The 19253-nt window shown below is 35.1% G+C and overlaps 1 protein-coding gene across 6 annotated transcripts in view; it reads right to left on the reverse strand.

The window, feature by feature from the left end:
• Positions 1-6037: 6037 nt before the first annotated feature.
• PPP4R3A (protein phosphatase 4 regulatory subunit 3A) overlaps positions 6038-19253 on the reverse strand; it is a 40259-nt gene continuing 27043 nt past the window's right edge. For 2 of the 6 annotated variants that reach the window (XM_036843681.1, XM_036843685.1), the window contains exons 8-15: positions 18902-19033; positions 18707-18809; positions 17255-17413; positions 11958-12127; positions 10937-11079; positions 10072-10262; positions 9412-9638; positions 7666-8394 (exon numbers count right to left, since the gene is read on the reverse strand). In XM_036843681.1, coding sequence (XP_036699576.1) covers positions 8284-8394; positions 9412-9638; positions 10072-10262; positions 10937-11079; positions 11958-12127; positions 17255-17413; positions 18707-18809; positions 18902-19033 — 1236 coding nt within the window. In that variant the 3' untranslated portion in view covers positions 7666-8283. The other 4 variants (XM_036843683.1, XM_036843686.1, XM_036843684.1 and 1 more) reach the window with 4 other exon arrangements.

Raw genomic sequence — 19253 nt, forward strand, 5'->3', positions numbered from 1 at the left:
AACTTTTGATCCCCTTCAACTATTTGCCCACCCTCCATCCCCCACCTTTGACAATCACCCATCTGTTCTCTGTATCTATGGATTTGGTTTGTTTTTATAAAATTCCACATATAAGTGATATCATACTTTGGCTTTCTTTGTCTGCCTTATTTCACTTAGCATAATGCTTTCAAGGTCCATCCGTGTTGTTGCAAATGGCAAGATTTCCTTCTTTATGGCTGAATAATAATATCCATTGTATATATGTGCCACATTTTCTTTATCCATTCATCCATTGATGGACACTTAGGTTGCTTCCATGTCTTGGTTATTTGTAAATAATGTTGCAATGAATATGGAGGGGAGGGGCATATATCTTTTCAAGTTAGTGTTTGGTTTTTTTTGGATAAATACCCAGAAGTGGAATTGCTGGATCATATGGTAGTTCTATTTTTAATTTTTTGAGGAACCTTTATACAGTTTTCCATAGTGGCTGCACCAGTTTACATTCCCACCAACAGTGCACAAGGGTTCCCTTTTCTCCACATCCTTGCCAACACTAGTTATCTCTTGTGCTTTTGGTAATAGCCATTCTAACATGATAATCACACTGTGGTCGTGATTTGCATTTCTCTGATGATTAGTGATGTTGACCACCTTTTCACCTGCCTGTTGTGATCTGTATGTCTTCTTTAGAAAGATGTCTATTCGGTCTGCTGCCCATTTTTTAATTGGATTATTTGGGTTTTGCTATTGAGTTGTATGAGTTCTTAATATATTTTGGATTAACCTTTTATCAGATACATGATTTGGAAATATTTTCTCCCATTTGGTTTTATTTCCTTTTCATTTTATTGATGGTTTCCTTTGCTGTGCAGAAGCTTTTTAGTTTGATGTAGTCCCACTTGTTTATTTTTGCTTCTGTTGCTTAATCCAAAAAGATCTTTGCCAAGACTGATGTCAAAGAGCTTAATATCTGTTTTCTTCTAGGAGTTCTATGGTTTCAGATCTTATATTTAATTCTTTAATCCATTTTGAGTTTATTTTTGTGCATGGTGTAAGAGAGTGGTCTACTTTCATTCTTTTGCTGGTGGCTGTCCAGTTTTCCCAACACCATTTATTGAAGAGACTATTCTTTCCCCATTCATTATATATTGACTCCTTTGTCATAAATTAATTGACTGTATATGTGTGGATTTACTTCTGGGCTGTCTGTACTATGTCATTTATCTATGTGTCTGTTTTTATGCCAATACCATACTGTTTTGATCACTCTAGCTTTGTAATATAGTTTGAAATCAGGACATATGATGCCTTTAGTTTTGTTCTTCTTTCTCGAGATTGCTTTGGCTATTCAGGGTCTTTGTGGTTCCATACAAATTTTAGGATTGTTTTTTCTATTTGTGAGACTGCCATTGGAATTTTGGTAGGGATTACAATGAATCTGTAGATTGCTTTGGGCAGTATGGACATTTTAACAATATTATTTATTCCAATCCATGAACATGGAATATCTTTCCATTCATTTGTTTTCAGTTTCTTTCATCAGTGTCTTAAAGTTTCTCGTGTATAGGTCTTTTACCTCCTTGGTTAAATTTATTCCTAGATATTTTACTCTTTGTGATGCAATTGTAAATGGAATTGTTTTTTAAATTTCTCGTTCCGATAATGTATTTGTATTTAGAAACACCACCAATTTCTGTATATTGATTTTGTTGCTGCAACTTTACTCAATTCGTTTATCAGTTCTAATTATTTTCTGATGGAATCTTTAGTTTTCTCTATATAATATCACCTGCCAATAGTGACAGTTATACTTTACTTTCCAATTTGGATGCCTCTTATTTCTTTTTCATGCCTAATTGTTATGGCTAAGATTTCCAATACAATGTTGAATAAAAATGGTTAGAGTGAGCATCCTTGTCCTGTTCCTGATCTTAGAAGAAAAGCTTTCAGCTTTTTATTATACCATTAGTATGAGGTTAGCTGTGGGCTTGTCATATATGGCCTTTATTATGATGAGGTACGTTCCCTCTATACTCACTTTGTTAAGAGTTATCATAAATGGATGTTGAATTTTGTCAAATGCTTTTTCTTCATCTATTGAGATGATCATACGGTTTTTATCCTTCATTTTGTTAATGAGACTTATCACATTGACTTGCAGATGTTGAACCATCCTTGCACATCTGGAATAAATCCCATTTGACCATGGATATGATCTTTCTAATGTATTGTTGGATTTAGTTTGCTATTTTATTGAGGATTTTTGCATCTGTGTTTATCAGGGATATGGCCTATAATTTTCTTTTCTTGTGGCATCCATGTCTGGTTTTGGTATCAGGGTAATGCTAGCCTCATAAAATTAATTTAGAAGTGTTCTCTCCTCTTCTAAACTTTGGACAAGTTTGAGAAGGAATGGTATTAATTTTTTTAAAATGTTTGGTAGAATTCACTAGTGAACCCATCTGGTCCTGGACTTCTGTTTGTTGGGAGGTTTTTGATTACTGATTCAACCTCCTTACTAACAACTGGTCTGTTCAAACTTTTGTCTATTTCTTATTGAGTTATTTTATGTCTTGCTAGGAATTTGTCCATTTCATCTAATTTATTGGCATAGTTATTCATAGTATTCCTTTGTAATCCTTTTCATTTCTGTAACAGTGTCCCAACCAAATATCTTGCATTTCTGATTTTAGTAATTTGAATCTTCTATTTTTCTTGGTCAGGCTACTGTTTCTGTGAACAACCGAGGGCATGTATTTTTTTTCCTCCACTCCAATCAAGTCAGCTGCTTCCAGTAATGAAACTGCTTGTTTTCACAGCTGTCCTGCATTGGTAGAACTACCTAGCTGGTTGAGCTGAGGGAATAGTGGAAGATGGGCATGGGAGTAACCCCAGGCCAAAATGCCAGACTCTCACTTTTTAAAAAGAAGATTCTTGAATGAACTCTTCTCAATTTGTTATATGCCTTTGGCTAATGTCCAGAGTCCTGAAATGGTTGGTTTTGCCAATTTTACCTGGTTTTTAAATTATTTTGTGTGGGGCAGATTTGCCAAGCTCGTCATGTTGCCAGTCCTGAATGTACTATTTTTAACCAATATATTAGGTATCTATCCCCCACTGTATAGACTGAATTGACTCCTGAAAATGGATAGTTTTAAGTTTTAAAGACAAAATCATCATAGCCGTCTCCCTCCATATTTGGACTACATTAATATATTAAATAGCTACCATCTACTGAATATATACCTTTGGGATAGTTGCTTTATCTACACACACACACACAGACACACATTCATTCTACAATCCTCACACTTGTAATGTTACTCCCATTACAGATGGGGAAACCAAGGCTTAAGGAACTTGTCTAAGGTCTCAGTAGCAGAGTAAGAATTCAAACTCAGGCCATTCTGACAATGCTATTGCAATTACACCTTGTCTCTGCAGCTTTACACCACTTTCTCCCAGGAAATTTGTTCTTGGTATCAGTTGGATTAATCAACATGTGTGGAGCACATATTGTGAGTTTCTTGAGTGCTCATTCAACCTCTTGTTCATTCCATCCCCAACCGCCACCCCCATTCTAGTCTTCCAATGTAGGTCCAAGAAGCACTTGAATTGGGAGGGCTTTGGGCAAAAGGTTTTCACTAATAACAATTCAAATCACATTCAGACCCTTTTTGAAAGCTACCCGAGAATTCTAAAAGCCAATTTTTTCTGGGCTCTTGGTTTTGTTGGGACATCTATGAGCCAGAGAACCATCTAGGAAGTTGTTAATAAAACATGTCATTATTTCCTCATCTTCTTCCAGAATAGTACTTTAGAAGGATGAGAAAACCTGAAGTAGCAATTCCTTTGTGAATTACACCAGCATTAAAGTAAAATTAATTGATCTGCTTCTTTTCTGCAAAACAGCAGAAACACATTCCTGTATAAGGTTATTTAATGCTAGAATGCAGTACTACAGTTTGAGTGATCACATTCTTCAGGCTCTTTATCTAAAATGTTCTTTCAGAAATGAAGAAAATGCATCCCTTTTATCATTCTTGTGAAGTATCCATTGATTCTACATAGAAAATCTATCTACCCAACCAATCTACCTATATACCTAATCATCTAAATCTGGGCCTGCCTTCTAGGAACTCACACCCCAGGAAAAAGACCAAGATATAAAAGTTTAAGAGCATGAGATTTAATAAAATAAACATCAGACCAATAGATAAGTGGTTTGTGAAATCTACAGCTATGGCTAAGTCTAGCAATAAAAGGCAGGGGTCTGTACTTACAGGTGAAGAACTGTGACCAACAGACCAGTAAGAGAGTTAAAGAGTTAGTTACAGATGCTGGAGCCCAGGATGAACAGACCAGGAAAGCTTAAGTAGAATTTTAGTAGTTGTTGAAATGACTTAAGATAGGCTAATCGTATGAACCAAAAATACCCCCCTTGTGTTGTTAACCCGAAGGCTCAAGGTATGAAGGACAGGACAGAGGTCTTGAGTCCTCCCTTTATATCCACAGAGGGAGTTTCATGGTCAAGAATGAGTCAAACTTGACTGTGTAAGGGCATCAGCTAAAAGACTTTCCCAGTCTCTATACTGCATGCACATTGCTCAGTCTTTCCTTTATTCATCCAATAAACATGTGGCGAGCCATCTGTGGGCTAGGTATCATGCTAGATACTAAGGATACAAAGTTGAAAAAGATATAACCCCTTCCTTCAAGGATGGAGTCCCAAGTATCAGGGGAACAATTCTGAATGATAAATATGAGTTCATCAGCAGGCAAGGCAAGAAAAGCATTCAGAGGGGCACATGACAGGTTAAGGCAGTCTTTCAGGGCACAGAACGACTGGATCAAGGACATGTAAGTAATGTGGCTGGCTGGAATTTGGAAAGATGAGTACCCAAGATGGAACCCTAGTGAATCCCAGCATTTAAGAGGTAAAGTGGGGAGCTATCAAACAGTAGAAAGGTCAGTAATGTTAAAGCACATGATGTTAGAGAAGCCAAGAGAATAAGGTATCAAGAAGACAATGGATAGTAGCAAATGCTGCCTAAAAGTGTCAAGTAATATAAAGATGGAGAGGGTCCACTGAATTTGCAGGTAGGATGTGACTTAGACCATGGTGGGAATATATGGAAATTAAGCCAATTTAGCATCATGTTGAAGAAATCACTGTGCCCTTTGAGTCCATGGAAGAACTCACCTAGGCGAGCAGAAAGGTCAAGGAAAGTTGTGTCTCCAACCAGAGTTATTTTAAGGACCAAGACATCTGACTCCAACAGTTAGGACGTTTATCTATTTGAAGAGAGCCTCTCTACAGTTTCCTTTCAAAAGAGCCAAGATGAAGCATTAAGGCCAAAGAGAAAAATCACACTGATTTAGCACTGAGCACAAACACTGATGATTGCCCCATTTCTTCATGTATCAATGTCCCACTATAATGGTAGACAATAATCCATTCCATAAAAATGTTTCTATAATTCTCTTGCTCAAAATGGGTGTTATGGCAGAAAAAGTTTCCTTGTATAGAAGAATTTCGAAGGTGCTAAATTTTCCCCCAAAGGGATTTTGACAATGCTGTTTAAACAAAGTTATTCATGATGAATACTAGAAATAGGTTGATAACATAAAGTTATCCACTTAAAGAAATCTTCCAGTGTAAACTCCTTGCTGTTCTAATCTTGCAAGCTTTACAAAGGCCACTGCTTAAATAAAGAATAAAAACCGAGGAATGTGCCCCCTGCTCCATGTCTCCCCTTCATTTCCAAATTCACAAAACTGACTTGCACATTGGTGCTCCAGAGAAAATGACATGCAGGATCTGAGTACAATCAGGCATAGAAAACCCAACAGGCTTCATTCTATCAAAAAAAATGCCAGGGTAGCATTTCTGGACAAGATGGGATGTCAGGGTGTTTTCTGTAGCAATTACAGATATTCTTCAGCAATTGCTAGGTAATCACTCTGAGAAGTGAAATTTTTCATTTTAAAATGAGCAAAAGAACCAACAGGTATCATTAAAATATGTATTTACATCATTATATTCACATCGGTTATCAAAATAGTATTTATACTTCAAAGTGTGGAATTCTGAGTCAGTCAGACGGAACTGTGTCAATTCAAGTGTTGTGTTTCTAGCAATTTATTGCTAATAGTCTTCCTCCATGAAACAAGCAGCTGTTTAGACTTTTCTCCTATTGTAGCAGCATGTGTGAAGTTCCGCTTCAGTAACCCATCTGTCCATCAATGAAAGGGCATCCCTTAAATGTTGAAGGCCAATAGTTAGTTAGTATCTTTTTTTTTTAATATACTGGACCACAATTCATGAAAACAAGAGATGGTTCTTCCCACTACCCAAGAACCCCCAGAATACCAAGACGGATACATGTTCCATGAGTCAATCAGAAAGGTCAGTTTAAACTGTATGTTTAAGGCACAAACATTTCACATGGGACTTTCTAGGTAATAAAGGAAGACATAATATAATTAACTTACATCCTATTTTCTGTTCTCTTTATTTGCAAGATAAGTTGATTAAAATTATTAATTGCCAGAACTTGTGACCCAGAAGTAGCTCTATACTGTAGTGAAATACACTTAAACTCTTACAGTTAATAACGCACCCAAAGAAGTTTCATTAAAAAAAAAAATTAGCCAACAATAAGACTTTTCATGACTGACTGTAGCAAGTTGTTGCTTTCTGGTTTTCTATGCAACTATTCCATATAACCTTGTTTTTGGTATCACAATGTACTGAGGGCTAAGCAAAAGAGGAGCTAAGGTAGAAGCACACAGTGCTTGCTAGATTATCCAGTTAAAGTATATGATACTTAAAATAGTATCCTTTTACTAGATATGAATTTTTATTCACATTTGCAAATACATTCTTCAGTAAGTTCTAAAATCTTCACTTTTTTAAAAAGTGAAGGTATGTGGAATTGAGATATTTATTTTCATTTCCTTAAAAGAATTTTAGCACACCTAAGACAATAAAAAGAACCTATTTAAACATACTGTTTTAATGAAGTGGTATCTGATGGTCCTCTGACCAGGTATTTATTTAGGAACCACCGCTTACAACTCCAACTGGTATTCCAAAGGGAGTAGTTAAAAAAAAGAAAAAAGAAAAATACAACTAATACAATTTCTCTTACTCTTCACTTTTTTTATTACTCAAAAGTCAAATACGTTATTTTAAAATTATTCATCCTCAATTTTGATTTAAAGTACCATCATTTCCCCAAGATATGAAATTTCAGAATCTCTTTGGAATACTAATTTCATGTTTCTAGGTTTAACAAAACTGCTGAAATTTTAAATTCCACTCTATTTCCCTGAATTCTCAAGACAGTTGCTGATGTAAATTTTAATATAAAATATTTAGTCACAAAATAGTATTGCTTTTTGTATGCACATAGTTGTAAGATTACTTTGCTTTTGTCAATAAAAACTATACCATCTTTCTTTCATAAAACTCTAAACAAATTTAAGAACTGTGATGGAGAACAAAAATTACACATGGTAAAACAGGTACCAGCACAACGTTAGGTTATATTACATCAAAAAAATTTTTAATGGTCCCAAATATATATACTCAACAACTAAGCATACACTCACTCAGGAGAAAAAAAATCAAAAACAAAATGAAACAAAAAAAATTATGACACAAATGACCACATCTAGAATTCCACTCAATCTTTAATCAAGTAGGGACAAATCCCCACTTAAAAAAAAAAATCTGCAGTTTGAAGGGCAAAGGGAACAGATAAAAAAGAGGAAACTTCATATTCGCCCCTCCCCCAACGAGGTTTTTCCAAACCTGCTGTAGCTTGACTAAAATGTTCAGAATGTACGATTTTAAAGGCAGGTCTCTTTATACAAAGAAACTGCTGGCATTCTTCTTACTAGTGAAGAATTAGGGCAGAAAAGCCTATTCTTCTGAGTCTCAAACATGGTCCGAGAAAGCATATTCTGATTGTAGCAACTGACCAGTCAATCCAGAGTTCCACTTACAAAACCCCTGCCCTGTTGGCTTTTTGTTTCCATTTCCTTCCCTGAGAAAAGGGCAATGTGTGGTCCAAGCTGGAGACCTCAAAGGTGTAAGTCAGTCTTCCCCTAAATGTATAATTAATCCCCTCCTCCTGCTCCACTGAATTGGCACTTGATGAGCAGAAGTCAAGTGTGCAAGCTGATCTGTGTCAGTCATTCACAAGAGACCACTGCTTTGTTATAGATTTTGTAGTGGGGAGGGGTAGAGAACCAGTTTTCTCAACAGGTACTGATCACAGGCAGTTGCCATTATGACTCAAACTTTGCTTTCTTTGACAAAGGGAGCGTGTCTTCCTTGTCTTCGTCCTCATCATCATCCTCATCATCATCAGGATAATCTACCAGACCCACGAGGCCTCCCTGTTCAGAAATAAGGATTATTTTAAGAAAACACTACATTTTCAAATACATATGTCTTAAGCCTGGGTAAAGGATATACCCCCCACCCCAGTATACTAACTGGTTATTCCTGGGAGGTGAGATTGTATGCAGCTGAAGTTCATTACATATTTCCCAAGTTTTCCATGATAAAATTTTAAGCAGTTTATGATCCTTGCGAAACACCCAGGAGATAAACACTAATTACTGAATTTAAAATTCAAAACTTAAGTTTTAAGACTTTATGCATTAAAAAATTTTCTTTAACAGAGTCTAAACAGCATCAAAATTAAAACCACAGCAAATAAACAGACCACTAGAAATGAGGGTAGACAGACTATCAAGGCTAGGCAAGTGACTCTGCCCTGTCCCTTCCTCATTACTCCGTCCAGGCTTCCTCTCAGCCCTGCTCCGTCACCGGAAGCCACTGCAGCTCACTTTAGTCCTGACGCAGATCAATGAATTCCACATGCCAGTCTGTTAACTGCTAGTCCGGGGAAACATAAGGCGGCCAAAAGAATTGGTTTTTTCTGAGATTATGTCTTTCCTACATTTTTGGTGGTAAAATTTTGATCCTTCCTAAATGAAATGTTAGTGATAGTAGACAGTTAATTCTTTTTTACAAACCTTGCTTGACAAAATTAAGTTAGGAGTGTCCAGATATTTAGATTATCTTCTTCCTACGAAGTCTTTATCTGGGTATTAATTGGGAAAGCTGATAAAAGTAAATAATAATTTAACTTTAAAATTTCTGTAAATGTTTTGACACATACAAATGTGAACTTAAGGTTCTAAAATGCAAATAACCAAAATAAGAATATATTCAAACTTCTGAATTGGTCATAAAAACTTTCAGAAATTTCTCAACTGCTGGTGGGAGAATTATTCTCTAGTTCACAAAACCAGTTCCAAAAGGCAGTAACCAAAGGGACTACTAGTCACAACAATTTTATTGTTGGGAAAGCTTCAATTAGGTAGGTCTGGGAGTCAGAAACATACCTTGGTAGTAATAGCTGCCGTCTGAGATGTATTTTTAGGGATGGATCCAGGAGAGCCTGGAGATCCTGGGGATCCAGGTGAGCCTGGAGAACCAGGCAGATTTGTTGCAGGTGACTGGCTGGAGAGGGTAGTCTTTGTTCCACTAGAGAGGGAAAGCTTGAAACTTGGGCTCTGCCGACCAGAAAGATTCGTTTTCAGAAGCACCTCCTTTTCCTCACTTTCTTTTACTAAAAATGAGAATACTGTCAATAATTGTCACCCATACGCATCTTTTTAAAAACCTCCAAGTGAGATGGCACTAAAAACACAATTAACTAGCTTACTCCTTTGCCAGAGAGCGACACTGAAATTCAGTTTATGAACAAAGCTTAGCAAAATACTAAGCATCCTTATCCACAGGACTTTACTACTGAGAAGGAAGGAGACCTTCAGTATTATAGTCAGTGTTCCTACCCTTCCTGAAATATCTCACTCAAGACAAATTAGGAAAATTTAGTCTATACCTTCCCAACAGAGCTATTAAATTCACACTCTATAAAGCAAGAGTCTTTTAATATCTGTTGTGACACAAAGTAGATACTAATCACTCTGTCAAGAAAGAAAGGATAAACCCAGAGTGAGAAAGCCTTCAATTTTTCCTTGCCCATCTTTTCAACATACATTTCTTCCTCTCCATGAATTTACTTATTGGATCCATAATGTCATCATCATTCTTAGTTTTGTCAGATGGAGACACGACAGCTTCTCCATCTTCCATGTCATCTTCATCTGTGTTGAACCACATCTCCTCTTCATCTTCTAGTGTTCTGGCGTCTCTTCGATATCTATGATTCCTCAAAATGGAACGCATACTATGAGTAAAGAGAAGAAAGTAGAATTAATAGACTCATATAAAGACTTCGTCTTCAAATATTATCCCAAATTACAGTCTTAATAGATAAATGGAATAATACAGATTTATACACACAAAGGTGGGAAAAAAAAAAAACAGATTTTACCTAGCATATAACAAAAAACTACACTCCACCATATCTAGTGTTAACTAGTGCAATCAAAATTCCCATTATCAAAATTGTACTGTCACAGATCAGTTATTAAACTTGCTAACACTAGGAATTAAGTCTTAATTTACAGATTTTAAAATATACCACAAGTAATGTGAACTCAGGTATTTAAAAAAAATGTACACGGTTGCATTAAAATAATTTGTAACCTTAAAGCAAAGCAAATACAATAATATTCTGATTTTACTTCGGACACAAAAGTAGCCTTATTGCCATATCAGTGTTTTGCTTTTTTTCTTTTGCATTATCTAACTTGATATATGCCTGAGAAAAGTCTACAGATCATACTGATACCCACCTAACACTGTCAGGAAAACATTTACATTGACCATTAGAGAAAACTACAACCTCCATCTGTTTATTTTCCCCTCTGCTGCCAAGCTAAATAATAAACAAGCAAAAAAGAGCTACCATCATAAACTTGTCACTGAATGAATAGGTTCAAATATGTGGTAATCTACCTGTCAAGTTTGGGATTATCTTGCCTTTCTCTTTGTTGTTCAAATCTCAGTTTCAATCCTTTAAATGTTTGTACATAATCTACATCTTCCAGTGCTTTCCAGTAATTTTCAATTACATGAGCAGTTAATGATTTTATATCTTCCTATAAAAAAGAATTACAATAAAAAATGATAGGAAAAATTAGCAAAATATGAGGCTTAATTGTAGTGAACTCATAAACCCACCCAAAATGGTTTAATTTCATAAAATTATTATCCAGTCTTAGGGACAAACAAATGCAAATGGGCATAACAAATACTGGCTACTTCAATAGCCCCCGACTTTTGGTGTACCTCAGAATTATCCATGGCTCTTTCCAAAGTAAATGCTCAGGTCCTACCCTAGATGATTCTCATTCACTAAGTCTGGGGTGTTGCCTAGGCATATATATTTAAAATCACACTACAGAAAAGTGCTCGAGATGGATGGCAGTGATGATTGCACAACAATGTGAATACACTTAACGCCAGTGAACTGTACACTTTAAAAAACGGTTAAAAGGGCAAATTTTGTTATGTTTATTTTACCGAAATTTTTAAAAAGCATGCCACAGATAATTCTGAGACACACCAATGTTTGAGAACTACTAGCCTACTATATCATTAAAGAATGAAGTTTGCTCTTTAGAGACATATGGAGGAATGTCAAGAAAAATTCAAAAAACCTCAAAGTTAAAAACAAAACAAACAAAAAACACATCCAAATACTTATGTCAACTATAATTTTACTTTCTTAAAACGACTACCGTGACAGTGTTAAATCAGTTTTCAAACTATCCTGAGATAGTCTGAAACTAGCTGCTGAGAGAGATTATTTCGTTTTTTGTTAGTTCAAATTGAATCTCATAAGCTTTTGGTAACACTGGTTTTCTTTCAAAAATTCTCTCCAAATATAATAATCTCAAATAAACCAAATACCAACAATGCATATTTGATTTTCTCAAACAAAACCAAAATTCTAACGAAAAAGTATAGAACCTACCACTCTAATAAATTCAAACATTTCTATTATGGCAGAGTTCATCAGATTGTAGCGGGATCCATTGTTGAGAAATGCTTTGACTACTGGTTCAAACAAAAAACTTTTCATTATGTAGCGGTTGTAAAACTCATCTTTTAATCCAATAATCTTTCTCTTAAAACGAAGAGCACCTGAAACACAGAGGCATTGTTGTTCAAATTACATACCATATCTTCAAATTTTAGAATTACAAAAAAACCTGTTAAATAAACATAGTTCTTCATGCAGTAATAAGTTACTGCTTCCAGAAGTATGAACCTAAAGATAAGGATTACAAAAAGGTTATCAGAAAAATGTATTCTAAAAGCAGTGTATGTCATCATAGAACACAAGTCTTAGAGAGCCAGAAGAATTCTGGAAATAAGTTACTGATTACCAAAATGTACTTTACATCTGAAATTAGAGCTAAGATAGGGCTAATAAATGAATTAACCTATCATACTACTTAAGATGAGAAAATTCCAAATATATCCTTTTGTATATACCTTCAAAACAATAGAAAAAACATTGTTTTATTAGGGCAATACACTCTATAATTTTATCTTCCTTATTTTTGGACACTCTTATTATTTTGTATCAGGGTTAATGGTGTTTACATTGATTTGTTTTTGGATGTGTTTGTAGAAGTGCCATAAACCCACAGAAATCTGCATGACCCAAAATTTGCCTTCCCAGAGTTTAGGAATCAATTTAGAGGATGTTTTTAAAATGTGGTCCTCTATGCTTACTGCAGCGAGTATGCTTTTTATTTTTTTTCCCTAGTTTTCCTTTTTACAATTAATTAGGCTTTAACTTACAGATTAAAAGGTATATTTACATCTTGAGGTATGGGGAGTTACTTAAGTCACCATTCGTCAAGATCCAAATATACTCAGACAGCTAGACTTCAACAAAGCCCTCTTTACCTAATGGAATTATCAGTAAGTTAATGCCCCAGTTACTGTAAACAGTTCAAAAAAGCATACTCACTTCATGCAGTCACATCGTCTTCGGTTGGCAAGATTAAATATTGTGTTTGTATTTTGGTTTCTTTGGAGATCATGGAAGTGGCTCGTTAAATTGCCAATTTGTTATTAATCAAGTCCTTCATGAGCAGGTAGCCAGGCAACCATGCTGACACGGTTTCTGGGTAGGAAGGCAGAGGAGTAAAGCAGCTCAATTTTTCTTTAGTTGGCAGAAAAGAGGTCCACAAGTGAATGCCCAATTAGGTACAGTTGATTATAAACTGCCTTAACAATCCAACTTCTTTAACAGTGTCTCTTACTAAAGAGACACTCTGGGCAGGGAGTTCAAAATAGTTTATAGAAGAGTAATTGCATTTTATTTTTTAAACTACTGAGTATTTTCAAATACATAAGCATGGTGAAATAAGACATTTTAAACAATAAGCATCATCTTTCTTTGTGATAAGTCAAAGCCTAATAAGGGTTTATTTTCCCAAAACAATGATTTGAGAGCTTGTTTTTTTTTTTTTTTAATGTTACTTGATAAAGGAACTTAGGCAGTTCCACTTGTTAGAATAAAAATCAATACTTTAGAGCTCATGCTAATAGGCCAAATTTTAAGCTTTTAGTAATTAAGGCAAGTGCTGTTATTTTAAAAATTGTTACTCCAACTTTGCAGGCTTTGTGAAGACTTGTGTCCTACCATAACACACACTAATTGAACCCTGTGGTCTGCATGCAGTTCCCGGGTAAGTGAAAAGAAAACTCCCTTCCTAGAACTCACTAAGACCAGAGTATGCAGCTGGCACCACTGCCATCTCCTCAAGAGCAGTTTTGTTCAGAAACTGCTAAGGTAGATAGAAGGTAATTCTAATGGGCTTTGTTTTGCTCTTCATTTGCCCTCATTTATTTATATCAAGAATCGTGTCATTTCCACCCAAACCTCTCCCCAAAAAGAAATTTGCATGAAAAATATCCAGCCACTATTCTTGCTGTTGAATAAAGTTACTTTCAAAAATTTACCAGTGAGTTCTAATGAAGTCAAGTTGCTCGAAGGAGATTAGAGAAAGCTTTTGCGATAGGTCAAGTTAGCACAAATGTAGAATTTTCAGTGTAAAAGTGCACTCTGCTTCCACTCACATCTCTAACCTTTATTAACATGCCAGGAATCTCTTACGCTTAGTTTCACTCATCTCTAAAACAAATACTAAATCTTTACCTTACACAACATGACATTTTATGTAAGTCTGAAACTTTTTGCCGCATATGTAACTAATGATAGCTGAATAAAAGCATCTACCACAAAATTTTTCTTTACTTCATTCTTCTTATAGATTTCCATATTTTAAAAAACAGCCAGACAACATATAGGTATGAGCTAAAAAGCTACAATTTAAGATCCAAGAATCTGGTAAAGGCCAAGACAATAAAACTGTGTGTGTGTGTCTGTGTGTATATACACATACATATCTAACCTATAAAGACTAAATAGGATTGCTGTTCTCACTCACAGACTTGATTACATTGTCTTTAAATATGATACAAGTATAATAATTAAGAAGCAGCAGATATAAAAAATTCAAAGTCCCCAAACTGTGTACATTTAACCAATCTTTTGTCTTTACAAGTGGACAACATCTAAATTTACTTATAAAATCTCCCTTAAAAAAAAAAACTATACTTAATATTTTAATGTACTCTTTTCTAAGACTGAATAGATATTAAATCTCCGCAAATTTATGCTTAGTTCTTTTACAAATCCTTGATAAAAACTCCTACTGTATAGCCAGTCCTAAAGAGTGCATTCCTAATGACTGGCATCTTCTTTCAGAAGCTACTCATTCTCTTAATCCTGGGAAGAAAGCCACACTGAGAATCATTTGAGAAAGAGTAAGGTTTAATTAATGATAACCTAACTTAGTTTGGAAAATATTAACAATAATAAAACATAACTAAGATTTTTGCTAGCATGCTTAATTTCCTACAATATAAACTCATTAATTTGTCATGATTCTCTTCATAGTTCTCACTGAACTGTGAGACATTTTCTTTGCAATACTGTAAGCAAAATGAGATGAAGGACTAAAGAAAAGGCCTTTCCCTTTTCTGCCACTCTCCCACTAGACTCATGTGTTCTACCTATACCAAACCTCTAACACACCACACTTTCACATTTGTTCATCTGAATTGTGTATTCAACCAAGAATTTCACACTCTCCCATGATCAAGACACAACTTACTTTACTTCTTTTTGCAAGATTTTCCTGATCTGCCTCATTCAGGGAGAATAAATCATTTCCACTATACATCCAAACACACCTCGATATAGTGCTTTTGATGTTGTTTTGGTATTTACAGACTATCTCCTCCTAATGAACTCTGAGCCACTTGACAACTGACTTCAGGTCTTAATCATCTTTTTCCTAATACTAGGTATGCATCATACGTCATCAAATGTAAGATGCCACTGATCGCAAAAAACCTTCCTTTCTACTACTAAGAAGACAATCCAAAGAAAAAAAGCTACCAATCATAATGACATGCCATTAGTTTTAAGACTCACCTTGATTTGAGAGATGATAAATGCATATCTTAGAATCAATAAAACATGGTAGTGGGTGTTAAATTTATTGAAATAAAACTGATTAATTTATTAATTTATTCAGTTTTCCCATTCTGTCCCATCTGCTCAAACTCCCTTTCCCACACTCAAACAAAACCTTCTATGCTGACATGAAAGAACAAAGAAGTGTTCATTATTAACTTCCTCTCAACTTGCTTTGGGACTCTCACTTTTGCTATGATAGGTTTATAAGGAAAATGAATATGAGTTTAAGAGCCCTTTATATGCACTATTCCTTTTGGCTGAAAAACATCTGACCACATGTATTCTCAGTTCATACTGCAGTGTGTACACCAGACTGAAAAACTAATTCAACATAACAACTGTCACCCTAATAGGTTTCCTTCTAAGAAAAATGCATTAGACTTTCTATTTTGAAAACCATTTTAAAGATAAAATGTTGATAGAATAAATCAATGTCAGAAATATCCTTATAAACAACGTTTTCATAATTTAAGGATATTTTAAAAGTCAATTAAGCAAAACATTTTTTTTGGCTGCGCTGCACAGCTTGTGGGATCTCAGTTCCCCGACCAGGTAATGAACCCAGGCCCTCGGCAGTGAAAGTGCAGAGTCCTAACCACTGACTGGGGACCACCAGGGAATTCCCAAGCAAAACAATTTAAAATGAAGTAAAAAAAGACAGCAAAAATGGACGTATATGTTCAGGCCTCTAATTATGATGCCTTTATACAACAACAAAACCAAACCTACCCATAAAAACCAAAAGGCCAAAAAGAGTTAGTTACCAACAGACATCTCTTATTGAGCCTCTAGGGTACTCTAAAATTGGTGTGCCAACTTACCAAAGAAGGCTGACTGCTACATGATGAAGAATATTCTGGGTTAACCTATTTCTAATTTAGAAACATGTTTTACTTCTGTAAACTAGGGTCTTAAGAATACAGTGAAAGTCAACTTTTGAAAAACATGTATAACTAAGAACAGCCTTGTTAAGAGACTATCCGTTGCTCTAAGAGAGGTGACAAACCTTTCCCATAAAGGCTTTGTGGGCCACATACGGTCTCTGTAGCTTTTTTTTTTGAACAATGCTTTAAAAACATAGAAACTATTTTTCACTTTGCAGGTTGTGCAAAAACAGACCATGGACTGGATTTGGCCACAGCTGTGGTTTGTCACCCCTTCTCTAAAATATCTGAGGTACACACAATGTAATATGTCAAATATGTCTCAGTAAAGCTGGGGGAAAAATATTTGTGGAATGAATGAATGGACCATCTGCAGGCATTTGTGCTAGGCATTCTGTAACTTAGAAAAAATGTTATTTTGGAAACTCGGTGCTATTAGCTATGTTTTCCAAATTACGAATGTATTCTTCATGACTCAGTGTGAGACTCTAGTCTCACAAGAATGTCTAATTTGTGATTGTCATGCTATTATCTATAAAGTCAAAAATAAATAAATACGGTAAATAAAATGATTTAAGGTGCCATTTTAATAATACTTTAATACATTTTGTAGGTACACTCTAACACCTTTACTGTATATTGAGAAAGAAGAGTCAGGAAAATCACCTGCTCAAAATGTGGCAAAAGTACATTATCAGTGTAGTTTAGTATTAGAACCTTGGTCTCCTGAAAGCAGTGATCTTTTCTTCTCAGGCAATAAGACCGAAAGATAACAATAATAATATACAGACAGTAAGTAATTCTACCAGAAGCAACACTTACATAATGCCAAGAAAGCATGCTTCGAGGCCATAAGAACTAACACTCTCCGGAGAATGTCCTTATTAATAATGTAGTTCTTTATGTGGTAGGTATGGTGCTCCACACAAAATGTTAACAATTCCAATACAAGTGCCAACAACTGGGCAGTCTGAAAATCATCTAAACAAAACAAAACAAACACAATTATACTTAATGGCTTATATTCTTTTCCTCCCCAAATGTAAGAATCCGAATTCCAATCAAGTAAAATCCCTTCTATTAACCCAAATATGTTAAAGTTAAGGAAAAGGGAACTAACATTTATTGAATGCCTACCATGTGCCAAGAACTGCGCTTTCCATTTTTTCACATTTAATTTAAATAACTCTGTGAAGAATTAGTGTCACAAGACCCAGGTGTGAAATGTTATTAGTAAGGCAAACTGGGATACAAATCTATTAGATCTGTTTTATTCCAAAGGGCAGGAATGCTCTACCATGTCTTATGTCCCTCAACGGATATACAGGTATCACAGGAGGTCCTCCTACCACACATCATCTGGCTTTGATGGAACTACTCTCTCTGCTCCTTTGATTCATGTGCTTTGTGCCTCCTTTTACTACACATGAGTCCATGCTGAATTATAATTACTGGCTTATCTTCCTCACCAGGCAGTAAGCCTCCAAAACCGTTTTACTCACTGTTTTTATTTCCCCCATTTAACCCCTAAAGATTATATATATAGCACAGTGCCTTCCACACAGTGGGTTCTCAATAAATGTTTGATGAATTGAATATGTGGGTTTGGAAAGAAGCCTCAAGCTTTACCTACTATGAATAAAGTAGACAGGAAAAATTAGTATCACATTTCCAAGACTTGATTCTAGAGTCATTAAAAAACGTAAATTTAACATTTTTTTCCTAAGTGGTGTCATAAGTTAAATATACTATATTGATAATTCATATGACAAAATAACTTACTTATTCTCAAAGCTTCAATAAGGAATTTCCCAATGAAGACCCAAAAACTATTTTCTAAATCAAACACACACACACAAAGCTAAAGGAATAAAATGCAGAAATAAATACTCCTACCGTGGAATAATCCTCAATGCAAAGAAAAACTGCTTAATACTAAGCACAAGCTCTGCTCTGTATCTACACACTTGGAGTACAAATAAAATGAATCTTCTAATAGCTTCTTCCTTCTATTTGTTTCATACATGTAAATGCAAACTAAATACAAATATTGCTTTAATAAAAAAAATTGTTTTAAAATTCTGAAAGCAAAAAATTATCTCTAGTATCTTCTTTCACAGTTCTATTACCTCTGATTATAGCACTTTTAAAAGAAATTTTACCTTGAAATTACCTCTTTTGAAAATATATTAGTAGACCTCTAGGTTAACACCAACTTTTTGAGTTTCAGAATTCAAGAACAAAGAACTTAACTACCAACCTGTATAATCTTACCTTTGCTAGGTTTGTCTTCTGTTGTATTTGCCAGTAAGGGAGCAGTAAGGACATGCATACAGTGCTTATAGAAGAAACCCAGAAATTCAGTCTTTTCTGTTTTCTAAGGAATTGAAAACACTTCCATGAACTTTAACTGCATTGGTTCCTACCAGCAATAAAAATTATACTAGTATGAAAATGCCCGTGGCTTACATTGGCAGTAGCTAACATGTTTTCTGGGTCAACTAATGTTCGAAGGAGGCCCATAAGCTGGACTGCTCCTCCAAGTTCAGGGTCTGTATCACAAATCATATGTTCTATAATGAGGTTGATGAGCAAAATATCCTGGTGAGAAAAATACACATAATAAGGATCACTTATTATAGGAGGGAATGGAAAAAGCATATACTATGAGACATGCTACAGCATTATACCTAGTTATGGATATCCTGTTAACTGCAAACAAAATGAAATGTTTGACTGACTTCTTTAATGGATACAGAGCAGTTTTCCAAAAGTATGGTATAGGCACATTACACAAATAGTACCAAAAAGAATTTATCTT

Source organism: Balaenoptera musculus, chromosome 2 (genome assembly GCF_009873245.2).
Source record: "Balaenoptera musculus isolate JJ_BM4_2016_0621 chromosome 2, mBalMus1.pri.v3, whole genome shotgun sequence".
Classification (NCBI taxonomy): domain Eukaryota; kingdom Metazoa; phylum Chordata; class Mammalia; order Artiodactyla; family Balaenopteridae; genus Balaenoptera; species Balaenoptera musculus.